The sequence below is a fragment of the Athene cunicularia genome (genome assembly GCF_003259725.1).
Source record: "Athene cunicularia isolate RWA chromosome 7 unlocalized genomic scaffold, athCun1 chr7_part1, whole genome shotgun sequence".
Lineage (NCBI taxonomy): Eukaryota > Metazoa > Chordata > Aves > Strigiformes > Strigidae > Athene > Athene cunicularia.
The window spans coordinates 25,126,331-25,153,831 of NW_020799107.1; the positions used below are offsets into that span (position 1 = coordinate 25,126,331).

General features: G+C 40.8%; 1 protein-coding gene across 22 annotated transcripts in view; it reads right to left on the reverse strand.

The window, feature by feature from the left end:
• The window catches only part of CLASP1 (cytoplasmic linker associated protein 1), a 176,948-nt gene that overhangs the window by 92,683 nt on the left and 56,764 nt on the right, over nucleotides 1–27,501 (reverse strand). For 20 of the 22 annotated variants that reach the window (XM_026852674.1, XM_026852681.1, XM_026852667.1 and 17 more), the window contains 2 exons: nucleotides 1,328–1,480; nucleotides 303–376 (listed from right to left, as the gene is read on the reverse strand). In XM_026852674.1, the coding sequence (XP_026708475.1) occupies nucleotides 303–376; nucleotides 1,328–1,480 (227 nt within the window). Of the gene's footprint in view, nucleotides 1–302; nucleotides 377–1,327; nucleotides 1,481–4,892; nucleotides 5,155–27,203; nucleotides 27,321–27,501 lie in introns of those variants that run through there. The other 2 variants (XM_026852683.1, XM_026852682.1) reach the window with 2 other exon arrangements.

Genomic DNA, 27,501 nt, shown 5'->3' on the forward strand with positions numbered 1-27,501 from the left:
TAAGTTTTTGTTTGACCAGACTGCACTGTGCAGCACACACATCCAGTTCCAGCTCCATCACACTTGTGGTACCTCTATCACAACCTCCCATCCCCATTCCCCCCACTTCTGAGGGTTTCACACAAAATACTGGCAGATACCACCATTTAAAACTTGCCTCCCTCCAACTTCTAATTTGCCTTCCCCTCAAAGAAGATTTGTCAACATCACAATGAAGCCCAATTTGCCAGTGATTAGGATTAGATCCTATATCCATCTTCTGCTTTTTAATACTGTGTGTTTTAACATGTAATTCTACTTACCTGAACCGTTGGGACATCTTCAAATGCCTTAATGAAGTCTTCTTCATCCACAGCACCTGCTCCCTCTTTGGCTGCTGACATACAAATGAAAAAGCCTTTTCAATCTTCTTATCAACAAGAGAATCAATTAAGAAACCACCATCTATCGAGGCACCTAATCAGGAGAAAGTTCACTATCCATGCAGCCTCAGAGTGCTACAGAGGTAATGAAAGCAGAGACAGTGAAATTCAATGCCAGGCACAGACTAGACATTCACAGCATCCTTCAACTCCCAGGCACAGAGGGCACATTAAGGAAGTCATTACAGTAGTCACTCAACAGTTAGGGGACACAGTCTGAAAGATGAAAGGGAATATTTGCTTTAATTATATGGGAGATTTTATTTTAAAAGATTTAATCCTATCTATAATAGATGAAGGTGCAGATCTGACAGGTGCACAAACAGACATATGATAAGGAAGATAAATAGTCTCTGGAATACTAATCAGATTAGAGACTGATATGGGGAACTTTCTCCATTTCTCTAGGTCACATGTTGAATTATAACCACAAGTAGAATTATTGCTCACATTCAGAATTACTGCTCAGTTTTCTTTCTGCACCTTCATTACTGGCAATGCCCAAAGGTCTCAGAGCAAAGCCAGCGTGTCAGTTTTAGACTGCATGGGTTGAAGTTTAGCATGTAGCTGTAAGCAGCCTGCCTCAGTTCAGCTGAAGAGTTGCAGCTATAAAGGCAAAAATCTGCATGCTGCAATGTTGACATGATTTACTCAAAGCTCTCAGTGCACAACTGGACAGGTCCAACCTTTCACAAATGCAAAAGGCGTTACAGGGATGAGGCGACTGCTTGGAGATTCACCCTTCCAAAGATCAGTTGTGACATACAATGTACATGCAGTGATTTCATAGGGAAAAATCTGTTACTACATCCTGGAGGCCAGTCTGAAAGTCCTTGCAATGAGTTCAAGCATGAACACTATAAATACTTCCCATAAAGGTCAATTCATATATGCTATTAGCTTACTTGAAGACTTGGAGCCCAGAGCTGCAGACCCAAGTCTGCGGGTAGTCCCCATCCCAACTCTGCGTGAGTTTGCAGGGGCCTTTGAAGATGTAGAGGAGCTGGCTGAGGAAGGTCTGTTCCCATCCACAGAGTCTTCATCGTCAAAAATTTTATCTGCCAAAAAAAGCACATTCAACCATAAATCCAACGAAGCAAATGGATGTCCCAAGGAACATGCCCACATGATGGCAAACATACTGCATGTTCAGGTCTGCTCTGCCAGCTCTCATCTCAGCAGTGTCTTCGTGCTAGAAATCTGGTTATTCATGCATGACCACCAGGCTACTGAATCCAATCCCTCGCTACTGCAGCCACTATGTTATAAACCCTTTCCATGAATGCTTTCAGATAAAAAGAATAACCTTCAAATCTACAGCAGAAAGATGCAAGCCACAGATAATACTTAGGGTGTATACAGTCTGTATCTCTGATGCTTATGCCTCTGAGAGCTATTTTGCCATGTGCTGTAGTGAAACGAAGACCATGAGCAAACCCAAGATCCAAGTGCAGAGGAGATCAGGCAGCACAGGCTGCCCTGTCACACTGTGATAGATGCCTGGAAACCAAGAATAAACAGGGTAACCCAGGAAAGATCACATAGCAACATCCATACTGTTGATAAACCACAGACCATTAATTACAGACCCATCCAGAGCTACAAATCTACTTTTAACTTTTTTAATGATCACCAGAGATTCTTTACAATGAAACAGAAAAAGTTACCTCAAATTCATAAAAGCCATAAATATAAGGTGTATTAAAGCTTACTGAACCTTCTGTGTACATCCAAAGGGAAATTCAGCCCCTACTTCCAAACGTGAACATAAATTAAATTAAAATGAATTACAGTCACTTTGATTCTCAGTGAAGGTCACTTCAATTCCAAAAGAGTGCCTATATTGCAGTTTTACACAGATTAGCTAATCCACTTTAAAAACTAGTCTTAGGTTGAAAGGTGACAAAGTGTTTGGGTAGCTGATATTGATGGCACACATTATTTATTAAGGCCAAAGAGCCACCTCAAGTCCCTATCACTTAGCTTCTCTACACTAACACTTCATTCAAGATTTGAGACCTGCTTCACGTCCACCCCTCTCCAACAGTCCAATGTACACACCTGCGCTTCACTGGTTCAGGAACATTTCCTTTGCAAAATTTTACCTGGCAGAATCTCAAGCAGGTGCTTCAATCCACCCCTATTCAGGGAAGCACCTGGGAACATCTAGTAACAAATACAGGCTCCTAGTTAGACGCTAATGAATAAAATTCAATACAGGTTGAGCTTTCTGAAAGTAAGAAACTGGTAACAGTATAGACATATTTCAGGGGAGGCAAAAGAACAGAACGAAAAGCCTCTATTGCCTTCAGCCCAACAGCCTTACAAAGTTTTCCCTGCCCACAGTGGTACCGGCTTATTAGCAGCTGGGACACAGGAGAACCATCACAGATCATCTAAAAACCTAAAAGCCACATTAACAATATACACGCATGCACATGATGCCATACTCCAACCACAGCACAACACTGAACTGGCACACACAGCAGCATCCAGCAAGTTAAGAAAAGTGATCAAAGACTTCTCTCCCCTTAATGTTGATGCTCAAGAAATCTTGGAATATGGGAAAGGGCTAGGGGAAAAAAAAGTAACATCTAAAGGAAAGGGGTAATATAGTAACAAGTACTATGACTGCTTTTCAGGAAAAAGCGAACAAGACAAAAGTGAATATATGAACTTTAATATCAAAAAATTTAAGGTCATACAGCTAAGAAAATCACAAGCCTCATTTAGGATGTGGGCTCTCCCTTTAACACAGTGTCCTAAGGCAGTCACGGAGACCGTGCTACCTCCATGCTGACACTGGTCATGTTCTGACATACATAACTCAAAAATAATTTGAAGAGAGCTCAGGGAAGAACCATGAGAATGATTAAAAAACTAGAAAATATGTTTTTAATTCAATTAAATGAAAATTCACTGCAGGAGACTGTTTAGCCTGGACAGATTCTTAACAAGTTGCTTGATTATATCCTGTGTTAACACAGCAACTCAAGATTTATTAACGTAGTTTTCCAGTGTGATTTATTAACACTGTTTCTCACCTAATAGAAGAATACAAGACAAGGCTACTGGATGGAAGTTAAAACCAAATTAAATTCTGTCTTCCCCCAGGCCCCCCCAGTTTTTGCAGTAATCACAGGAGTGACTCTCTGCAAGGTTAGGTGCCTGTCACCCGGTGAATTCTATACAGGCAGTTCTTAAAAAGGAAGATTGAATATTTTTTCCTATTTCAAACAGGAATTATTTCAAAAAACATTATTTGGTGAGAGTTGCATCAAAGGTCATGGCAGATCAAAATAGACTTTAAAACGTGTAATCTCTGAAGCCTCTAGGAAGGTGTTTAAGCGATGCAAAAATCTTGAATACAAAAACTTCTGAGCAAAATTTGACCTAATTGCATTATTTCAAAAGCTCCTATATAGATATTAAGCAAATGATTATTTGTCATACATATATTAGCAGCCAAGAGAAAGTCAGTCATATTCAAAACAAAAGATACTTACTACTTCAAAATCACTTTCATCTGGTAATAAAATTCTCTATCTGCTGCATTTCAGACTACCTAGATGTAGTCTTAGTTAACTCACTTCCTCTAGTATCTGCATTTTTAAAGCCTCAACCCTCTGAAAGGAAAAGAGGGTGTGGTTTGCTATTTCATATAATAAACATCAATTCAGAAAAACAGGTATTAAAAGGATCACACTCCTGAAGCATTTTAGCAATTAAATAAACTATCATTTTCATTTAAAACAGGCTTTTCTGAGCATTAACTAAAAATACAACACTCCAAAAAAACCAACCAGCCCACAGTTTTGGGGATGTTTGGATTCAAATCACATCTTCCTGTTTATTAAGTCTACAAACTAAGCATTACATATTTATCAAATCAGAATATCCCTTCAATAACCCAACAGCATTTTCTCATCTGAGCAGTGCAGAATGACAGCGCCACATTTAGAACTGCACATCAAGTCTTTCAGCAGCACGTGTGCAGGACAGAAAGAGAAACAAAGAACAGAAAGAAACGTGAACACGGGAGTACAGAAAATAAGAGAAAAACAAGCTACTACGCATTATCACTAAAAAGCTTTCCCCCCCCTTTCCCATTTGTTGACTACTTTCACAATAATCATTTGAACTAGAATTTTTTTTTTTGCAGCCTACCTACAAATCATGGAGTGGTAAATTCAGCATGGGTGTAACTCTCATGACTCCAGCAGAGGTGCACTGAAGCGGAATTGGTGCCATGTTCTAACATTAAATAACCACTGATGCTCTCCCACCCCGAGACCCCCCCCAAGCACTCATTTATAAGGGCCATACAGTACTCTCCATCAGAGACATGCCCTTATAAAAAAGGCCTTTGTCTGCTCACCACTCTGCTGTCTCAGAGAAACAGAGAACACAATTTGCTTTATATTTTTCAATTCCTTTACATTATTTAAGAAGAGAAAAAATATTGCTTACAAGTACATATCCTTCTGCAAATAAGCTTCCTCAACATTCCTTCATATTTTCCATAGCGTGCCCAGATGTAACAGTGCTTCACAGAGCGCCGCGGCTTTCACTCCAGAACATAATCAATCATTGCCCCTCGTATTCATTAAGCATGCTGTCCTCACACGTGGATTTAAACAGCTATGGCTTCAGTCCTCTCTACAACTGCAGCTCTGCAGGATTCTCATCAACACTCATTTCAGCCCAGGAAAACTTCAGTTCACTTCTAGGAAGGAAATTCCCTGCTAGCAAGGGGAACCCGGGACAAATAATCCAGGATGAAGATGAGCTGAGTCTGTCTGCCTGGGCTGGCTTGCACTAGGAACCAGCCTGACTTTATCCCCTGGGAAGCGCTAACAGGAGCATCTCAACAGCTGTCATCATTTGTCCATGACGAATAAATTTAGTCATTATTCATTTTAAAACGTAACCCCTTCAGGTCTGGGCAAGGTGTAAAATGGTGACAAGAGACTGTGCTAGTTGTTCAGGAACCACCATAAGCAAGGGCCAGCATTTACCCTGCCTGAACTGCCAGTCCGGGACCTTTAAAAACAAAGTAATTAAGTCTCAAATTTCCTTTCCAATGAAAGGATATGCTTTCTGTTTTTTAAAAATGTTAAGACGTCAGATTCAAATTTTTCAGTTATTTGTCTGTAAGCTCTAGAGAAGATAGTTACCCTGTAGTTCCTACAGACTGGGAAAAAAAGCTTACAATCACGTCTGTTCCTAACAAAGATGCCTTTGCTATGGTCTTCAGGTCTGACTCTGCAAGGTACTGAACTTGCTCGGGCCCTGCTTTGCCGATTTATCATATGTCCCATCTCCAAACATCAGTGCAACTCAAATATGCAAGATGGATACAACTAGCAAGTATCACCTGCATCTCTTTCATGAGAATCTTTATTTCGGGTGCAGATGAAGGTGGATGGCACTGAAGAAACCTGTCTTCCCACCCACCACATGGGTGTCCTGCATCACGAGCAGATATGCAACCGCTAAAGCTGATACACGTTTCAGTACATTGAAACTCCATGCTCAACCCCTACTAGGTGTGCAAAGCCCAACTCTCTGAAGATCTGAGAGCCCCCTGTAAAAGCTGAGAACACACACAGGCAAGTTCACTGATTTCAAAAGAAAAGATATATTCCTCCTTACTTGTTCTTGCCAGACATGACCTCGTGTGCACTGGTCAATGGTTTTGAGACAGACATCCCTTGGACACCTCATCTTATGCCCTCCCCCAAGGCCAGTGTCTGGTACCCCCATCTCCAGTTGTGACTCCTGTAGGACACAAGGCACAGTTTACTCCTCTCTGTGGTGTCCCACCAGCCTCCAAGCAAGACAGCTTCAGACAAGGTTAAATGCCTTTTCCCATTAGCATATGCCAAACCCATGCATGGTTTAGCTGCAAACCTGCCCAGCTCCAACACAGGTATTGTATAGGTTTCTCCAGGAAAACAAGTTTATGAACCCACTAAAGATAAAGGCACACGTATATGCTCCCCTGCAGGATTAAATGTTTGAAAACAAAGGAGTAGCAGCCGCAAGCAGAAGGACACAGGCACACCACGTCATTAGGATTTCTCGCTCGGCCATCTCCCACAGTTTCCCAGCTGGTCTCTCCTGACCTGAGCCACAGCCCCTCCCTCCACACCAGGCACAGTGTTTTGAGCCTTTGAAATGCAGTGCACTTGGGCTAAGTGACCACTTAGGTGAGTGCCACTTGCCTCTCTCCTCAGGTCCAGTTCTCCCAGGTTGACCCAGCAACCAGCTCCAGTGCCAGCCCACCCCTCCCGCAACCTCCTGGCACTATTCAATGAACCACCGCATTGTCCTTCACAACTGGCTTTGAAGTGGATTCTCAAAAACCTGACCTCAGCAAGGATCCCTCCAGGGGCTCACCAGGCCTGAGCCAGCCACAGCAATGACTGTGTTGGTTCTGTTAGTAAGGAATCCTACATTTATTAAACCAACTCCAGTATGACAAAGTTAACTGAGGAAATTGATGTACACCCTGGCCTGACCACAACACCAGAGCAGGCTGACACAATCGCATATGGAGAGTAAATTCCAACTTCTACCTGACAGAATAAGCAACAGCCCTGGTAACATTCAAATGCTGTGCTTATGCAACTCATAACTGATTCAAGTTACTTTTCTGAGGGATATTATAATTTTCAATTCTGGAATCAGATGGCTCCAATTGAAGTTGTATTCATGATGGCTGTGGGGAAGCTTGAGAACAAGAACCTTAAAGACTTGAAAGCAACTGACAAATAAAAAGTATTAAATATTTATGAGCCTGTTTGCTTCAAAACACGATTTTTGAAACCTTAAGGTTGACAATAATTAATGTCATCATGTTAACAAGCCACAGCATGCCCCAATGGCATATGAGCATTAACACAAAGAACACAGCAAAGTGCTTTTCAGAAACCTGTTCATGAAACTAACACACCTGGAAATGGGAACTTTTAAGAGTTAGTGAAACTGTCATTCAGACAGTTTTGAGAAATATGAACGTTTCCATTAGCTTTAAGTAGATTTAGAAAAGAGGTCGTACAAATGTTTCACATTCCTACAAGCTTTGTAAAATTAAGTAGCAATAAGGGACAACAAAATAGCTATGATACTGAGTGCAGCAGAAAAAGCTCAAACAGCCAAAAGAATTCACAAAAGCACCAAAAGCTGAGATAAAACCATAAAAATATCCAGGATTTCTTAGTTTTGCTAATTACTTCAGTATAATTCATACAGACACCTAAACAAGAATCAAATACTATTGTGCTAGGAGCTGCACAGACACAACCATCACCCCACACTGATTAAAAATAAATAAATTCTTAATCTGATAATAAATAAATCAATCAGGAGATGGACACAGACATGCACACAAAGAAAAAAAGTGAGAAAAGAAAAAGATAAGGATTCATTTTCCTCAAAGTCGTCCTTGGAAATACAATATCCCCACAGTGCCCTTTCCAGCTAGCCACACAGCTTTCCCCCAGACCTCAAGCACATCAGGAAAGCCACAACACAAACCTTGGAAAAACACACCCATCCCAAAAGCCCGAGTTTACATAAAGTTTCAATTTAAAAAGCAAAACCAGATTTTCCTTACCATGCACTTACCCCTCCTGCCACCCACAGGTTCATTACCAGGCCTTGCAGGGCGCCTGCCCGACATTCTATTTCCGAGTCTATTACACACTCCACAACAGTGTGTTTGTTATTTCTGTGTTTTGCTGCTGCAGCTTTCCCTGCTGACTGCACTTGGGGGTGCTGTCCCTTTTTTTGCTATGGACCCTTGAAAATACCCTTTAAAGTTGCACTGGGTAGAAACATGCCAGCAGCAGCCCCGAGCGCAGACATTACTCCCTCCTCGCAGTGCTCTCCTTAACATAATCTTTGCAGATAAAAACCTCAAAGTGGGTCGTATACCCTGAGCCCTGGAGATACCAATCAATGAGAAAGCCTATTTATACAGGATGGACCAGGGGGATCTTTTAGAGTCAGAAAATATCTTCCTTCCAGAACTACAGGAATTAGTGGCCTTATTGCAAGACTGGTATAACTGAGGGAAATCCTTTCTTCATTCCTGAAGATGATAAAGAATACTGTTTTCCTTCCATTTTAGTATTAATCCTGTGTGCTGCACAGTGTCAACGTTAAGGTTTCTCCTCAGCCTTAAAGTTTAATTATTTATGCAAATAATTATATAAAAGAAAGCAAATTCTTCTGCCTTTGTTCACAAGACAGCAAAATTCAATTCTGCAGAAGCACAGGAGCTCCCTCAGGCACCATCTCCATACGCACACGTGGCAGGGATGCGTCAGGTTGGAGAGCAAGATGAACCTTTCCCCTCCTCGCCCTCACCTCCAGGTTTTAGCCAGCTCCCTGCACTTGCTGGAAAACATACGGCAACAGCCTGGACTCCCTGTGCTTGCAGAAAGCCTCTGCTCTGTCGGAAGCTCAGGCAGCAGGCAAAACAGGCGGCAGCAGCATCCAGCTACTGGTCATCCACACTACACCCACAACCCCAGGCAACAGCTTCCTTTGCCTGGGTGTGCGGTCAACTTTGCACAGTAATTGTTCTAAAAATTATATAAGTGTGATCAAAAGGCACAGCCATTCAACAGCAGCAAGAAATATTTGTTATTTTTTTAACACATGAATAAACTGAAATTGTGTTGCTGAGGGACATTCTCAAGGGTGTCAAGACTTCAGGGCATTGCCAGAGTCTGGATCAAGCCCTATTCATAACCTTTTTTTTTTTTTTTTTCTAAATCACTTTTTCTCCCTCCTACTAAAGGTGTGAGTAGTATCCTAAATATTTTCTTTCTTTCTCATTATTATCTTCAAAAATGGTTTGCACATGTTCAAAAAATGACATTTGCAAACGGCTTGGAAAAACTAGAAATCACATCACAAGGTATTAGGAAAAAATATTTTAATGTAGCTGTTCCTGACAGGTTGCTTGAAGGTTACCCACACTTTAAATTGAGTTCTCCGTATTTCACAGGGTTGGTACCCAGCAATGCTACAGGAAAACATCTACCAAAGACGGTGCTAAACCGAGCTCCCAGGGAGGCATCTGCTGGAACCGACTTGGCTTTTATTTGCTAAAACCCATATGAAAAAGCAGATACCTGGGGAATCGACAGGTGAAGTTTTGTTTTACCTGGACTGCCTATACACTATAAAGTGAATTAAGAGGCACACGAGGAATCTGAAGCCTTTAAATGGACAGATGCTTTCCCCCTGCGAAGGACTGGAGTGCTGCATGCAGACAGCTCAGATGCCTCCAGCCCCACAGATCAGGTTCAGGCTTCCAGCTATGGGTACCATCTGTTGCCATGACATCACAGGAAGAGGCACCTTCTCTAGTCTGTGCTCCCCACCAGCACTCCCTGCACAAATGATCCACACTGGCATTCCCTGAACAAATGCTGCTGCCCACTCGGGTAATTATCACAAGCATAGCTCACCTAGATGCTGACTGCCCTAACACGCAGCACTGTCAACAAAAGAAAATTGCATTTTATATTGCTATCACTTATTGCTTCCTGAAGAGCTGCTTGTTTTCTGTATGTGCAGCACACCAAGGCGTAGTAAAGCACTGACAACTAGTGCACAAAGCTGCTTTAGGAAGGAAAGAGCATCCTGACATTTTTAGGACAAAGCAGTTACAAAAAGGACAAAAGCATCTTAATGCTCAAGTTACCCAGAGCACATTTGGGGAAGTCAGAAATGCTGCAGGAGATCCCACTTCCTGGCACCACAGAACATCCTCCCCAGTGCAAAGCCTGCTTCTGCACAAAAGTAGCTTCCTAGAAACACCTAAAAGTAGATAAAAATCCCAAAGAGCATCCTTCTTTCCTTTTCAGACAGGTCTCAGAGGATAGCTGGGTTGGTGAAGTTAAGCCAGAAAGATGCATTGGAGGGACCTGGTGAAGCTGTAGCACCAGCCCTGAGACCTTCCTTTAGGTGTATTTACAACCAGTAACAGGGGTAAGGTGTTGCCCAGCACTTCTCATTTGCCAGAGGATGACCATCCTATGAGATGGTGGCACATCCTAAACTTTCCAAGCAGCCCCCTCTGAGCCAAGAAACACAACATATGCAGCTATTCCTGAACAATGAAGGGAAAAACAAGGCTGTCAGCCTACATCTCCTATACAGCCACAGAAAACAGGAGCCAGGGCTTCCTTCCTGAGGCATTCATCTGCCTGGTTAAAGGCTAGTGCAAGGACACAGGTACATCTGCAAAAACTGTATGGTGTTATGCACATTGCACATCAATGACTCCCACCCAGAATGCCTGGCCTGATGCATAATTAATATCCTTTAATTAGATAACCATTTAAAATAATGTGAAATGCTCAGTGGGGCAATAACCATGAGCTAAAAATTTCTAAAACTGCAGGTAGTTGAGACAAAAGATCAAGAAAGGAAAACTATGGAGCAACGGGCAGCGACTCCAAAGTCTACATGCATCTTAAGAAAATATCATAAATAAATGCTTCATCTTTATACAGATGTGTATTACTAAAGGCTGTGAAGGCACATATGCGAGCAAAGCGTACAGAGAAGTTTTGTTTATTGAAAAATAATTCAAAGTTTGATTTGACCAAGGCTTTGCTCTGTATCTACAGTTACCAAAGTGTGGTTTGAGATGCTTTTGACAGACAACATGGCTGGCGATGGCTTCAGGAGCTCCTGGGACAATTGCTACTAGGTTAAACAGTTGGCTATATGTTCTCCAGAGGACCTACTACAGCTGTTAGTAAGGGAAAGGGATGGGGAACCTGACTTGACGCTGACCCTTGCTCTGGAGTATATTTAGCAGTACTGACTGGCTCCATCAGCACTCTCCTGATGCACCAAAAGCACAAAAGTTTCTGCCTACCCCTAACTATTAAAACTAGCACTCAAAAGGGTGGGCGGGGAGAGAAGGAAGATTCTTGTCCCACTTCAACTCTATGGAAGCAAGCAGAGCCTAGATTTGATAAGCTGGTTACACACAGGATCTCACAAACCATACTGCAGCACCATTATGCCACCGCCAAAGTTTGCAGGTTGTACCAGCTTTTGTAATGTCTGTGTAAGTATATTCAACTACATCCGGAGCTTAGATCAGCAACCCGTTACTGCTGGTGAGAAATATCCATTCCCTACTCACACCACTCACATTTTGGTAGGTACCCGCAGAGGGAAGCAATGCTTTGTCAACCATCAAGCTCACTTTCTGTCTTTTGAGAACTGGGAATAAAAACCCAATAACCAAATAACTAGAATTTTATATTTCTCAGGATCATTGCAGAAAAAGCAGCGAAACCACACTCAAGATCAGTAACTTCAATAGTAACTTTGAAAACATTCTTTTTATCGAAGCAAAAGCAGAAACTAGTAGTAACAGATTATGAATTTTTTACTCTAAGAACTGGTTTGAAAAAAGTACCCAATCTCAGAGCAGTAAGACATGTTTTAGTGAAAAAATGCTTCTTTAGTAACTTTTAGATTTTCAATAATTATTATTTCTAATAATACTTTGTAAAAATTTATTGCTATATGATCTAGACAGAATTAGTTCCATTTTTTTTGACACAGTGAAAGCAGGCAAAATACAGTCAGCAGGGTCTGACTTCAGGGCATGCAGTAAAGTCAGAATCAGAGCAAATGCCAGAAGATGTATCAGAGTATAGGATTTCCTTTATTTAATCACCGTCACACTAGGCTAAATTCTGCTTCCATCTCTATACACCAGAAATGAAGGTGAATGCAAGAGCATGGAGAACCTGACCTGATTATTTTTTAGATACCAATATCTCAGATTTCCCTCTATGCGATTTCAAATAAGCATGGAGAGGTTTTAGTACACTAAGTAGTAGCCTATTCAACAGACACTTCAGTACAGTATATGGTTTCCATGTGGCTGGACAAGAGTCTAAAAGAATGAAATTAATATTTAATATGGGTTCTGAATTCCTGATCTACAAGTAGAAACCTCCAATTCCTGAGATGCATCAGTTTCTTGAGCCTTATTCACGCACCCGTCAAAGTTGCATTTTAAGCAAACCATTGCCTCAAGGAAAAGTCACAGGAAAAAGGGTCCAAAGCAAAAAATGTGGCACAGCTTATAAATATTAACAGTCAGCATGGTTCCTCTTTTCCCAAAGCTTTTTGCACCCCCCAACTCCTTTAAAACAAAAGATAGATCTAAGCTCCTTCATCCCCATTCCTCCTCCATAAACAATGACCATCATTAGGTATATGCAGCAAATAAAGCAGTCAGATTGGGGGGGCGGAAAGGAAATAAAAAGGTGGAATCAAGACATGGCTGAAACTTTGTTCCTTTCGTCACTAACGACTTCAGAGTACTGAACATGATATTCATATTTCAGAGGCAATGTGAAACCCTGAGCAAGCTGGGGGACTTAATGTGCTACAATGAAAAATAGCATCTTTCCTAAAGAGCTTACTATATAAATAATGAGATCAGAGCACAGTTAAAAATAATTACTGTTGTTCAGACTTTACATATATATATATAGGGGGAAAAGGCACAAAGATCCTCCTCCCTTTCTTTTAAAAGAAAAAGGGCAGTTAAAGAAATGCAAGTACTTCTGTCCTAATCAGTCTGTTTAACATAATCCTGCCTAACCCGTTCTCATTTGGCCTCCATCAGTGGTGCTACTTACTTTCTCCCCATGGCTCAGCATCCTTTTTCAACCATGCTCAGGCCTCTGCACCTAGGTAAAACTTAAGCCTGTCACCCAGCCACACAAAATTTTCTGCCATGATTGAAAGTTGATCCCAAAGGGGACTCAATAATTGACTTGATGCCACAGCTAGTCATTTGAGTTCTTCACTAAACATCCTGTTTTCTTCCCGTATATTGTGTGAACAGTAGAAGACTTCCACAGCTCTTATGACTACGAAAGAATGATGAAAGAAATCAAGTTTCCTCACATAAAGCTATTTACTGCATCAAATGAAAAGATCAGTCAGAATCAATTAGAAAATCAGAATTGGAAAAATGTGGCGACAGACCAGTAAAATCTCGATTCATCTGACCTGAATTCTACCAGTTCCTCTACTGTATCTCCTATGCCACTTGAGTCTAACCCTGAGCCCACCTTACCCACAAGAAGACCTAAACAGAGAGACTAAGGGCAAGCTAACTTTGACCTTAGTCACTTGGTTTAAATCTGAGTTCAGAACTTGGTAAGAGTTGGGGGAAGCTATGAATAAATATATTTACAAGCAGTCAAAAGATCTCCTCTGGTTCAATGGCTAAGTCTGTCAAGTAAAAACGAAGAATGAATTTGCCTCAGGACTTAAATTCACAATCAAATTATTGCTGCTTAACAAGTTATAAGACACCAGCTGGGCCACAGTAACAGCCCTCGTGCAGCTTTTAAGCTACGGCAAATGCAGGGTAATATAATTTAACTTAGCCCTAAAGAAAGAAAGTTAAGCCAAGCAGAATCATTTACATTTACCACAAAGAATACAAACATTAATCACAACCCAGTTAAACATCTTACTCTGGATATAGCCATTACAGATATCATAAAACAAATACTGACCTAAATGGAACTGAAGACATTAAAATGGTTTGCATGTAAAACTGGGAAACGGATTACAAAGAAAGCCTGTCTTAGTCATTTTCACCACTCTTAGGGCAAGGATCAAAATTACTCAGCTTTCCTTAGCAGTCACACCTTCTCACAGGTGATTCTGCCAACTTACGAGTACGTGATGTAGAACAAGATACAGACAGGTGAGCACTACTGGTTTAAGTTGTACCATTCTTCCTCATTCAGAAAAAACACTGAAATCATTAAGTGAGACAACATCAACAGCAACTGTTGGCATTTATGAAACTAAACACCCCAGATCTGAACAGCCATAAAGAATCTCAAATCTCTGCAGATGCAAAGAAAACCTCCATCTCAGACTCACTGGTTAACTAAACACAACTGATTTTCATCTATATAGATTTCTGCTTTCACACAGGCACACTTGCCTCCATGCAAGATTTAGAAGGAGTCAAGTCAAAAGCAAAAAGACCCCAGTATTTCATTAATATAAGGAATAATTTTCTAAACAGCTTAAGAGCTGTCCTCTCCCTAAGCCAAAGTATGGCTGACACAGACATTTTGTACATCTGTGACCCTGAAATATCACTGCATTGATAATTCAAATGGACTAATTAGCAGTTTCTTCCCCCTTGCACTGATTTGTCTACCCTTTAGAGAGCTACTTCCCTTCATACATGCGATTTACACTTTATTCCGGAATTCCAAGCTGTAAGGTGTAGTCCATACAAAGACTCCCAGAAACAAGCTTTCTCCTTTTCAGCAGGCTGCTCATGTGCAAGCAGAAGTCACCAGGAGAACCACAGACTCCATCACACCACTGTGTTTCTGCATTGTTAAATACTGTGTCAAGTAGTAAAGAAAATCATAAATTTACACGTCAACATGAATAGTTCATACTTTTATTTAAGTTCTGGGATAAATAATTCACACTAAAGTTTAAACTCATAAACCTTAAAACTTACAAGGATTTTTAATACTTGCCTAAAACATAGATTACCCAACACAGTGAAATCTTTCTTTTCAAAGTGCCAACTTGTTCCAGCATCACCTACGCAGCCCCCCACACCCTGGCAACTTTTCCTGCCAACTGTGACAAGTCTACCAGGAAATTAAGCTTATGAGGTTATTCTCTCCATTTGGCTGCCACCAGGCACCATCCGTCCACATTCTAAATATGCTGGCTAATTTGGAGTAGGGTGGGATTTTTTTTTTTTTTGAGTGATCAGATAAAGGCAGGACTCTCAACTAAGTGATTTCTATTGCCAGCACAGCAGCTATTTTTGGTCTCGCTGTGGGCAAGTAATGCACATAACTAGGTAACCAGCACAAAGCTTAGTATGGTAACTGTTGTACATTGCTTGAAGTGAAGTTTTGGGAGCTAGAAATAGGCTCTGGAAAGTACCAAGGAAAAGCAGAGAGATTAAGTTTCTACAAAACACAGGGAAGCAGAGAAGACAGAAATCATTGCAAAACATATAATGGGATTTCATGAGCTGTGTGCTTTGTGAGCCATCCTGCTCACAAACTGCTGCATATGTGTCTCTTTATTTGTCAGATATCACGCTCAAAAAGGAAGAGGTTAGGCATCCCTTTCAGTCCAGAAATTCAATTAAATACTTTCTAGTGACTGAAGTCATGATCCCTTATTTTCCATTATTATAAAGTCACTTCATAGAGTTTGATGTTAAAAGTAAAAAATGACTAAAACAATATCATACCCAAGAGAACTCAGATGTCTAATAATCCCACTGAGAATGCCTCCTTGGTTGATGTTTTGTAAGTTACTAGAGAGGTTCAAATCCTAGGATAACTATCTAGAGTGAATCAAGGATGACCAGTTTAAACCTCCTTCCTGTTCAGACATGTTAGAGTATGTATTTTAATGCATGAAGATCTTTTGGAGAGGCTTCCAAAACTTTAGGCCCATTTGCTCTCTGAGCCTTACAAGACTGAAACACCTTTGTATTTGGGGGTCATGGAAGAACAGGCAGAAAAATCAAGGTGAAGTGAATTTGTAACATTGTAATATCCTACCAGTTAGGAAGAGAGCAAACGAGAAACCAACTGCAAAACCAAGCAGCACAGCATTTGAGGATAAATCTTAATCAGGAGTGACAATAGGAAATAATAGATTGCTTTAATCTTAAACAAGCTTCTTGCAAGCTGTTCAGAAAATTGAAATAAATAAGGCTGAAGTATGAGACACACTATCTTGGAAACTCCTTGACAGATTCCCAGGTTGGGATAATGGTCTTCAACTACTTACTGGGGCTTTTTCATGCAGTAATGCTGATGAAACCCAACTGATGAAATCTTTCCCAGAACCCAGGTTTACCATAAGTGATTACTGGGAAGAGGAGATTTGTTTTCTGAATTCACTATGAAGAAAATTACCCCAAGGTAAGTATCTGCAACCATCAGGCCACAGAGAGGACAGGCGAAGCTGAGGGAAGAAAAGCTCCTTCAAGCACTTCTGAAATCAGGAGGATGCTGCTTCCTCGTGTTTGCATAATTTCCTATAGCCCCATAATTATCAAATCTTCATTTTTAGATGATTTCATTGTTGTTTTCCCCTCAATTCACATTCTTATACAGGAGAAAAGGCATGAGTCAGAGCAGAAGAGATACAGAAGAGCATCATCTCTGTTTCACAAGAATCAAAATGGATGATTTTCTTCCAAAGGGTGAGCTCATCCAGTGAACCCCCTGCAGGTCCTCGCTCAAATATATGATGCTCTGTAATACACTGGTGTACACTGGCAAAAAAAGCCTAAGTTCAAGGTTATTGAAGGCACTTTGTGTCTCACACGCTGTAAGGCATCCAGACACACCTAGGATTTACATTCCAGAGCAGGAACAAAAGAGAATGACACATGTCAAAGAATTAAAATAGTTTATTTTAAGCACATTTCAATTCAGATAGAGGCATGCCTTGAGTCAGAGGTACAAACACTAGAAGGATGCACCAAGATTAAGATGGCTTGGGTCTGCTTTCTAGCATTAATATTTATAAAGCTCCTATGAAAGACCTTTTGAAATATGACTGCTTCATATCAAAATGGAGTACATGACTTGGGGAAAATTAAAAGAAACAAAAGTTGTTCAAACTTCATTATGTTTTGTAGAGGAAAAATCTAACAACAAAATTAATGGTCCCTGTATATCATTCATTTCACAATAACCTCTCACTTCACTGTGCAAAACTATACATTCATATTGTATATTTGGTGGTTTGTATTTTTTATTTGTATTACTTGGTGTAGCAACGTCAAGAATCCAGGTGACGCCAAGACCTTCCTTCTACTAGCTGAAGGAGACACTAAACCCAATCTTCAAATTATGACAATGAGTTACAGACTTTATCCAAGAGTTTCATTTCTGAACCTTCAACTTTTGGGCTTATTCACCTGGGTTTTCAGTGACCCACAGTGCTGCAAGTACATCTGTCCCAAAGCACATGCAAGTTCAACCAGCTGTAAAAACTGCTTGAGAGCACAGACTCACTGTTTCCACTTAGTCCTTCACTGAGTAAAAGGAGCTTGACAAGCAAGTAATTTATTTTTATATTACGGTACTGCTTAGGAGCAACAGTCAGATTCCAGACTGTTATGCACTTGCTTTCCATTTTCACAAATCAGAAGCAGAAGGAGTGACCATGTCAGTGTTATGCTACATGTAAAAGTGTTAATACTCACTTTGACAGGCAGGATTACTATCTGTTGGCACATTAAAAAATGCTCACAAACTCCATGACTCAAACACTATCAGGTATGGAAGTGGCAACAGCACAGAGGAGGTGTGAAAGTGGAGGCAGATATAGAGTACCAAATTACCAAGATTTTATTATTAGCAGCTGTTTCCAAGCATTGCTTAGACTATCTGAAGAATAAGTATGAAGAACATTAAAAAAAATAGCACAAACAATTGACTATAATCTATAAAGATGTGAACTCAAGGAAAGCAGAAAAGTGAGTGTATCAGTAGTAGCATATCAGAAAGTGTCAGCAGACTGGGTTGCAGAAGAGAAAGCCACGTAGATCTTTCTCCACCCAATTCAGTAATTTTCAGCATGCAATACAAGCTAATTGTACCTTGTTGTTTAACCACAAATACCCAGGAGTGCTCATAGGGCACTGCTGTCCATCAACAGCTGTTACTGAAAACTCAACACAGAGGGCAAGCCAGCAGTTCGCATCCTGCCTCCAAAAGCAGCCCAAACTCAGAAAAAGAAAGGAATAAAATTTGTGGGAAAATAATGCCTTACCACATCCCTAAACTCAATTTTTATGCTCAATGTGTAAGTAAAACTTCAGGATTTCTACAGAAGGCAAGTACCAGTTACAACTTGAGGGGTCTGCTGGACCACTCTGTTCCTTTTGCAAGCATGAGCACCTAAGTCCTGTATTCTTGCAGAAGATATTTCTGTCTAGGGATCATTATTCATCATATGTGGCCAACTGCTTTACCAGCTATCAATCTGTTCAGAGCAAAAAAGTTCTGGGATCTTCCAGAAAATGAAAGCAGGATCAGTCTCGTTCATCTGAGGCTCACAAGTCAGCCAGTTAGGTCACCTGAGCCACCTGAATCACTCACCTCCATTACAGAGCACTCACTTTATTTCCAATTAGCAATAATTATTATTTTGTCCAGACTGGAACTGAATGGCTCAGTTATACAATGGCTATTTTCTATTTGTACTGCTATGGCAGCCTGAAGCCATCAGTGGTCAGCAGCATCCTGGTTCACTGGATATTGTGCACAGCCCAGCAGCTCCCTAGATGTTGACAAATACTGAATCTGTGCTTAGGAACCACAAGTCAGCCAGGGAAGCAAGCTCTGACCCATTAGCCTTCATATTAACCAGCACCTGGGGGGCTTCTGGTCCAGCTAAGCTAACTTAATTGAGCTAAAAAGATGAAACTACACTCACACTGCCCCTCTGGTGAGGGTCTCTTCTTGGCATTATTTTGTTTGAAAGAAAGGGTCTGTGAAGGGACAAGATCACCTTTGCCTGCTGACACTATGGAGAGGAGAATCCATGAGTCTCTTACGGAATGAAGACATGTCCTACATTTGAACTTCTCCATGTATGTCCCATCCTCATTTAGGCTCCATACTTAATGAGAACGGCTTCTTAAATGACTGAAAGGTCAACAAGCACCTTGATAGAATGGAAAAACCTGTAAATTAATCCCACCACAAACTAAAAAAGAGAGGTCAGAACTGAGAAATTTCAACCTTCTAAATGAAAAATTTTAACTAAAAGCAATGACAACAAAGCAGCCTCAAGCCTGTCCAAGTCTCACTCTTGCAAACACACCACCATGCTGGCAAATCATCTGGTTCTCTTTAGCAACCATCTGTGCTTGCCTTCACTTAAAGAAGAATTAGAAAACAGAGAAACTGGCACATGTGAAGCATAGCACGTGACAGACAACTACAGATTCACTTTCAGCTTCACTCCAAAGGTTGAAAGCAAGGAAAGATCAAATGTGTTAAATGGAAAATGTGAATTTCAGTGCCACCTTTACATACTGGCATTCATAAGAAGTCAGTGCTCCAATTAGTGTCAGTTTGAACTGTTTGTCTTGCCTTCTTTCCCGTGCAAAGCTACACGGGTCCCTACTATCACACTCCCTCCACTTACAACCTGGAGACTCAGAAGTCTTCACTGAAAAGCAAAATAGAGGAGATGGGCCAGAGAACTTCCATTCCCTCTTTGTTTTATAGTACTTTTGTGTTTATTTTTTAAATATTAGAACCAGGATCCTTTTAATTCCTAGAAACCCTCTCATCCTCTCCCACTGTCACAAAAAACCACTGATAATTTCTGCCTGGAACATGGGTGGGTTTGTTGGGGTAGGGGGTTCTTAGTCACCTAGATTACATTTAAACCAGGTTTACTCAGCTTCTTTTTACAAATATTATGAGGGAAAAGGGTCAAAAACTATACTTTCTCACAGAGATTAAAAAAATGCATTCAGACATCATAAGTTAAAAGAAACATTTAGTTTTTCTACATGGGAAACTGGAACACTGAGCTCAGCCAGCAAAATAAAGCTTGTAATTACAAGTAAAGGTTCAGAAGACCTCTAAAAAGAATATTTTGAAGAACAGCATGAAGATTAAATGGAATATAGTCTCACCTAATAATTTGTAGCAAACTGTTCTCCGGATAGAAAATTAGAATATATCCACATTTAAATACCAAGCTTTAAGTTCTTAATATTAAAATCAAAGAGTAATCTGCATCTTAATTCTTCACTAAATATGGCCATGTGCAACTTGACAGTCACAATGATGACAGACCAATAAAACTAGTATAAAGCAGCCTCATCAATTCTAGTATAACCCCAAAGCAGCAGAGCATGTACATTAAATTATACACGCTGCCATTTATAGAGGTGCCTCTGTTGCGGCTTGCAGCCGTTTCATGCTGATGTCAGGTCTTGTTGCTAACTGAGGTCACATTTTCTTCTGCCTTTAGCCCTGTTACCATTCTTGATAAAGTGTTCAGTACAAACACACGATCTCAAATGACACTGGCAATCTCTGTCTTTAGTTTACTAAGACACACAGCTATAAGAGTACTGAGTAAAAAAAAAAAAAACAAAACATTTGATGGATCTGGAGATCTTAGATAAATACTGCCTCCTACTCAAGAAGAAATAAAGTCACAGAATAATTCAGGTTGGAAGGGACCTCTGGATATCAAGTGATGCAACCCCCTTCTGAAAGCAGGGCTGACAAAGATGCGTGACTCAGGGTCTCATCCAGCCAAGCTTTGAACTTTCCATAGATGGAGATCTTCTGGTCAATGTGTTCAAGCATTTCACTCATCCTCCTCAAAGTGAAAAAACTATCAGCTCATGGAAAAATGAGCATAGGGCTGTGCCCTTAGTCCCTGTAATCTCTGAACTATGTGAACTTGCATAAAACCAACTGAAAAATCTTTTTTTTGAAAAGGTCTTATTTCCAATTAGATTTTCTGGAATTAGTGGTTATGCATTACAGGTACAGAAAATTCAAGATTCTAGCCCAAAAATTAAAAGATGAGCTGCTCATCACAGTCTTCTGTTGGTGTTTGTACTGTGTGCTGTTTTACAGAAATCACTGCCATGTCATAAGGGAGCAGAGATCATCTACTTTCAAAAACAACTGTTGGGGTCATCACTGGCCAAAGGTGCAAAGCACTATCAAACATTGCTCAGCCATATTCTCACCTCAAACTGGTAGCAAACAGCGTTTTCTAGGGTAAAATATGCTAGTTTAGACAATTCTGTAATCCATCCTTGCTGGGAGGAAGCTGATGAAAATTACCTCACACACACATACTGGAGGCCCAGAAGGGAAAGTCCCACTGAGGCTGATGGAGCACTCTGCCCACTTTATACAAAAGACATTGTTCCCCACAGTTGTCAAGCAATCACCTTTCCTCACCAAGAGTTTCAAAGAAAATACTAATTTTTTTATCCTATTTTTAGCAATGACTACCTAAAGGATTCATGTTTATCTCCAACTACTCCATGGTACCTTGCACACACAGTCCACCTCTGTCACAAAATTCCCTGGGGTCCCAGTATCCTAACACATCTCCCACACTTTCAGGCAACAGAGTGCATGGATCTGCTTATACCACACTGCTATAAACAAGAAATAGTTTGGACAAAAATAGGGACTAGACTGCTTTAGAGCCCATGATAATAAATGGGCTTCAGGGAACACCATGGAGAGCTGCAAGGAGCATAGGGTGCACATGCAAGACCCATCCCAGACTCAAATTCTTGGAGAAAGCCCACTGTAGTAAGCCAAAATCCAGAATATCACATTGAAAAAAAAAAAAAAAAAAAAAAAAAAAAAAGACACCAGACAAGGCACTAGAGACAAATATGGAGCTTCTTAGGGGGAGGGGACAAAAAATAAGTTTCAGTGAGCTGGTGCATAAACATTTTGCCTGTGGAAGCTTGGGATCAGATCTTATTTAAGTCTCCAGTGAAAAGGAGCATGATTGTCTCTCCACATCACAGAAGCTCCGTGTGATTAGAAGTCTCTGCAGATTCAGTTCCTGCCCAGCGCAGAGCTCAAACAGCAGGAACATAAATCGGAGTTGAAGTGCCCTGGCAGAGCTGCAGTGGGAAAGCAGCGTGCCCAACCCCGCCTCTCCAGGACTGGCTCCAGAAGTGCCCCTGCTCCCTCCCGCTCACAAGCAAGAGTTGGGGACATCAGTGGGAGAAATATAAACGATCAAGAACAAAGTTAGACCCATCCTTCATAAAGCAGGTCTAATTAGAAATGTTAGGTCTCATTATGAGCCAGCGCTCCACTAGATCGGAGTCCCATTACTCAGGAGAGATGTATGTGGAAGACATGCATAATTTCTTAAAGATGTATACATCTTTACTCACACCACACCCGAAGGAAACCATCTCATTACATGGGGGTGGAGGCAGCACCAACACTAAAAGAGCCAATGCCAACTAAAGAAAACACTGGGAGAAGCAGTGCCAACACTGTTTCATTATATAAATCTTCTATTTCCCCCTTACCTCTGACAGACTAAGAGCAATCATGCCTGTAAAACCCATACAGGGCTGTTACAACATTGTCAACCAGCAGTTTACAAAGGGCCCTGTTCATTTCCCATTGAAATCATTAGAAAGAGACCACTAACATCAAAGGGAGTGGTTTCAGACAAAAAAAAAACCCAAAACAAAACAAAACAGTGTAAATTTATCTTTCCTACCTCCACATACAAGCATCCAAAACTGTCTATCAAACCACTACCCATCCTGGTCTCCAATGAAGTCCATATGTGTTTGATATTCATTGGACATAAGCATCTGCATGTAGTACCAGAGACTTCCATGTCAAGCATCTAATGGACTTTTGTGGTGCCTTGACAAGCTCTGAAGGAGCAGTTCAGATGACACTGTACAGTGAATGTATTTATCTCTTCCTCTGTAGCATATTGGCTGTGCTAAAATTCACCTGGCTTGACTTTAATGGTTGGACTGGATGATCTTCAAGGTCTTTTCCAACCTAGACGGTTCTGTGATTCTGTGACTCTGAAGACCAACTGCAAAGAAGCAGCCATTAGCAGTTTTCGTCCAGAAGATGTGGCTGCAGCGAGCTCCCTGCAGGCTATATGTATGGTGCAAAACAAGCCAGAATTATTCAGGGCTGTCTGCAGTTTTGGGCTTCAGGGGAATAAACAAGAAAGAGACTCAAACTGATTTGCACAACGCAACAAAAGGATTCCTTTGACAGACCAGCAGGGCAGAATTAATTCCTTCAGCAGGCAAGAAACCCAGTCATTATACAGTATTTGCTGTCTTAATACTACAAAAATGGGACGCTTTTACTTATTATAGCTTGGTTTTGTTGTTTCACATCACTACATCTAAGCTACAAATAAAACACTTCAGCCAAACATAATGACGGAGGAGGGCAATGTAATGCCAGATCTGGGCCAAGTGCGGACAATGCATTAACTGTACTTCCCACTGGAGTAACAAACCAGCACTTGTCCACTCCTGCGTTTAGAAAAAAGGTCCTCTTCATGCCCCCGATTCACAGGGCTGTAACTGCAGTTATTGTTCTACCACTGTATATTAAAACTGGATACACTATCTATATCAGTATGTCTTTCTCAGAAATGGACTTAGTAGGCTAATCCTATCCAGCCTAAGGTCAGTGATTTGAATATGAAAAGTGACTAGATATTGTAAGACCTTCAAGCCTGCAAGCGTTTGCTCTTAGGTTTTTTAGAAATCAACCAGGCACTCTTCAGTCTAGACACTTAAATTAAAACTCAGTTACGGATGCTGCAGCTACTGTGGTTGTGCTATATATGTAATACTGTTCTGCAAGGGCAGGGATGCTCCTTGTCACCAGCAGGAGAAACATCCATGTCTCAAGTACTTTTATTGCCCCTAAAAGACTATCCTGTAGTTCACTGATTACCTTTGGGTGGTTGCTGTCCTCAGAGGCTGTTAATTACAGCCGTTAAATTCGGTTCACTTGTTACATGCTCAACCTGAAAACAAATCTCATCAAATAAATGAGAGCAGCAGCACAGGAATTCAAAGCGCTCCACAAGAGGTGCAAGGAATTTCCTCTCCCCCAAGCAGTCTTTGGCCATTGCTGAGGCTGCTGATTAAGGACACCAATTTAATTCTAACTGGGACAGTGATTCTATATAAAAACAGCCCAGAGCATTCACTTATAGAAGTATCAGGAGACTACTCTCAAGAGCCCAGCACATAGCCAACAAACAAAAAGAGGAAAAACCCCCACATCTCCACTGCTTTTTGTGGAGACTGAACTATTTGTGAGCCTCACACAAAATTTCCTAGGTCAAGAACGATTTTATAATTCTCTCTATTGCAGCAGAAAGACTGTGACACCTTCACTTGTGCTCACTGAAGTACTTTACTGTGCCTCACCAACAAGCATTGAAGTCAAGAGTGTGTGAAATACATAAACTAACACTACCCAAATAAGCTTCACAAATCTGCAGTATATACAACTATGAGATACACTAAGGGCAACCTGGTGTTGAGTAAAAAGTGACAGCCTTCCTTTAGGATATTTGAGTAATTTGTACTTCTGTCTCTCAAAGAATTGTTGAGAATTAAAAGGTCGACTTAAAACACTGCTACATTCACAATGACCGATATATGTGTGTGTGCGCATGCATGTGTATGAACCATCCTATTGGTAAATTTGCCCGTGGAAGACGCTGTGTACAATAAATGACAAAGCTAACAGACCAAAAAAAGTGAGATTGAGTTAGTCCTTTCATGTGAAAATGTCACTAGAGTTAATACCACTCCAGGCTTGACCCCTAAACTCTTTCAGACAAAAGTTCTGCAAAGGAGATCCAGCTAGGCAAAGCATCACAGAAGATAGGAGGAGACTGCTCCAGAGATTTTAAATACAATAATCACTGCAGATTTGAGGCTTTGTTTTACAGATTAAACCAACCTGACACTGAAAGACGTGAAAGAAATTGGAGGAAAAAAACACAGCAGAGAAAACAGCAATGCTACTAAGCATTACTGAGACATTATTGCCTCTGAAGCTTTAACAGATGTTACCGCAGTTTCCATGGGAAGGGTTTAGGATCTTTTCTAATTCATCTAATTATTGTTATGTACACTGGACCGTAGCTTCATCCTTGCAATGTATTCCAAGTTGCATGTGTTCTCTAAGTCAACAGTTGAGGTCCCTCAGATCCACACTGCACTTTTACCAAAGGGGAAGAAGAGGACAGGCCCTGCTTGAAGAAGCTCATCTCCACATGTGCAGGATATTCATGCATTTAACCTCCATCACTGTTAATGGAATTGTGTACGTTTTGCTCATGAGGTAGCATCGTCTCATCACTTAGCTGCTCACTCCTTTAGCCTATATTTCATGCACATCTGTTGGAAATACCATGAAATGCAGTGGTAGAGTGGTCCTGCTCGGTTACACCAAAGCTTTGCCAAAAAAGCATTTCTGTGTTCATATAAAACCATCCGGGGTTAGGGAATTGATAACACACATACGAGGGTAACTCTAGTCCACTGCTTCTTTGCAAAGGAATCCCTAGGGTCAAGGTCCTTCGGATTCAATCCAGAAGTCACAATAGCACTAACAAACTTATTTTTCTTCTAATGTGCTACTACCATAGTAGTCAAGCAATGGTGACCTGGAGGTCAGACATTTCCCAACAGATAAGACCAGCTGGACTATAGCCCCAGGCTCTTCATTCCACCAACTGATCTTTCAAAGCTAAAAGTTCCCAGTAAGATGAAATCATCATGCTTCATTAACAACAATAAATATGTGCTTGTTTTCTTTAAAAACAAGTTACATACATCAATTACTCAACACTGTTCCAACCTTGGAAAAACAGTAAGTATTTTGTGATTCTCAACTCCTCTTTTGACCTGGGCAGGAGAAGCCAGTGTGAAAAAGTATCTCAGCTGTAGGTGGTGAGAACTGTCCAGTGACGGGCGATATAGTTCACAATGACAAGGAGAACCAGCCTAGACAGGTTTTGGTGTTTTGTTCCTGGAGCTGGGGGGCATTTACTGACTGTTCACAAGTAACACCACACACATGCATCCCCTGCCTCCTCTGAAAGTACACGTAGTAACTGCCTTGAAAGAGCATTGTGAAACCGTAATATTCCAAAAGGATCCAAGCCCCTAAAATGAAGAACTGCACATAAAAATAGCATGTTCTGTCACACATTCCACAGTATTCAATTTGATTTCCACCTGCTAATCCATTACAAAAAGAGCTGTGAATTAATCAGCATCTTGAGACAACAGAGACCAATACAAAACCAAGATCTATACAACCCAGATACTGAAAATCTCAGATTTCCTAAATTTAGTCTACTACATCTGCAGTGTAATAAAGATTTCAACAGGACAACAGGTACACCAAATGGAGAGAAGAGGGGGAAGAGAATGATGCAGCTTTTGTAAAGATGGCTAACAGAAATAATTTCCTCTGAAAGCTAAAGACGAAAGGCAGAGGCTTCTGATGCATCATAAATATAAGCAATACATGCTTCCAGCCTTTAAAGTAATTCTTCACAGGTGAATAGATACAGAGCTCCTCTGCCTTTCCATTTCACCTAGTCCCCTCCAGCTCCTCCGATTTCCACATATATCCCTTCTGTTACAGAAATGCATTTAACACACACAAATACACAGAAACCAGTGATGTCTCCATTTGGCACATTCTTGGAACTGTGATTTGAAGATAATTCAGAAGTACTTATAACCAATTTAAATAATCTTCCCAACTGATACTGCAAAAGGAAAGAGTTAGGAAATGAAAACCTCAGTGATCACTCAAAAACATCACAGACCAGGAAGGCTATCTGAAAATACCTGTCCTTCACCTTTCACAACGTGTTCTGTTCCCTTATATATGCACACATCATCATCTTCCTTCACTCCGTCAAGCAGATCATTTATCATGTCTTGTGGAAGCTTAAACTGAGCTTGATGCCACCAGGCTACAGATGCTTACAGGCTATTTTTTAAACTTCCACTTTTACTGCAAGATTGCTTCAGTCTCTTCACACCGCTAAAAAGAAATTTAACAGGCAAATATTCAGACATTAACAAATAAACTCATCCACCCCTGTGGCATATTCATTAGCACCTACCTTTCCCTGTAGTCATTATCTGCAGTGCCGGTGAGATGCTGGGGAAGAGCACTGTGCTCTGGGAGCAGCCCTACAGTACATGTCTCTCAGCAACTTAACCACCAGCAAACTCTCCACCCTCCTAAACGACTTCTCTGTGTGACCTAGCAGACGATTGCCACCGCTCCTCCAAAATAAAAGCTGGCTCAGCATTCAGCTGAGCACCATGTGTCCTCCTGTGCCTGCTTGTTCACATCCCTCCTTTCTAAATTTGAGAGTTTAAAATCCAGGAAGCATAATATGCTTATTTACAAAGTTG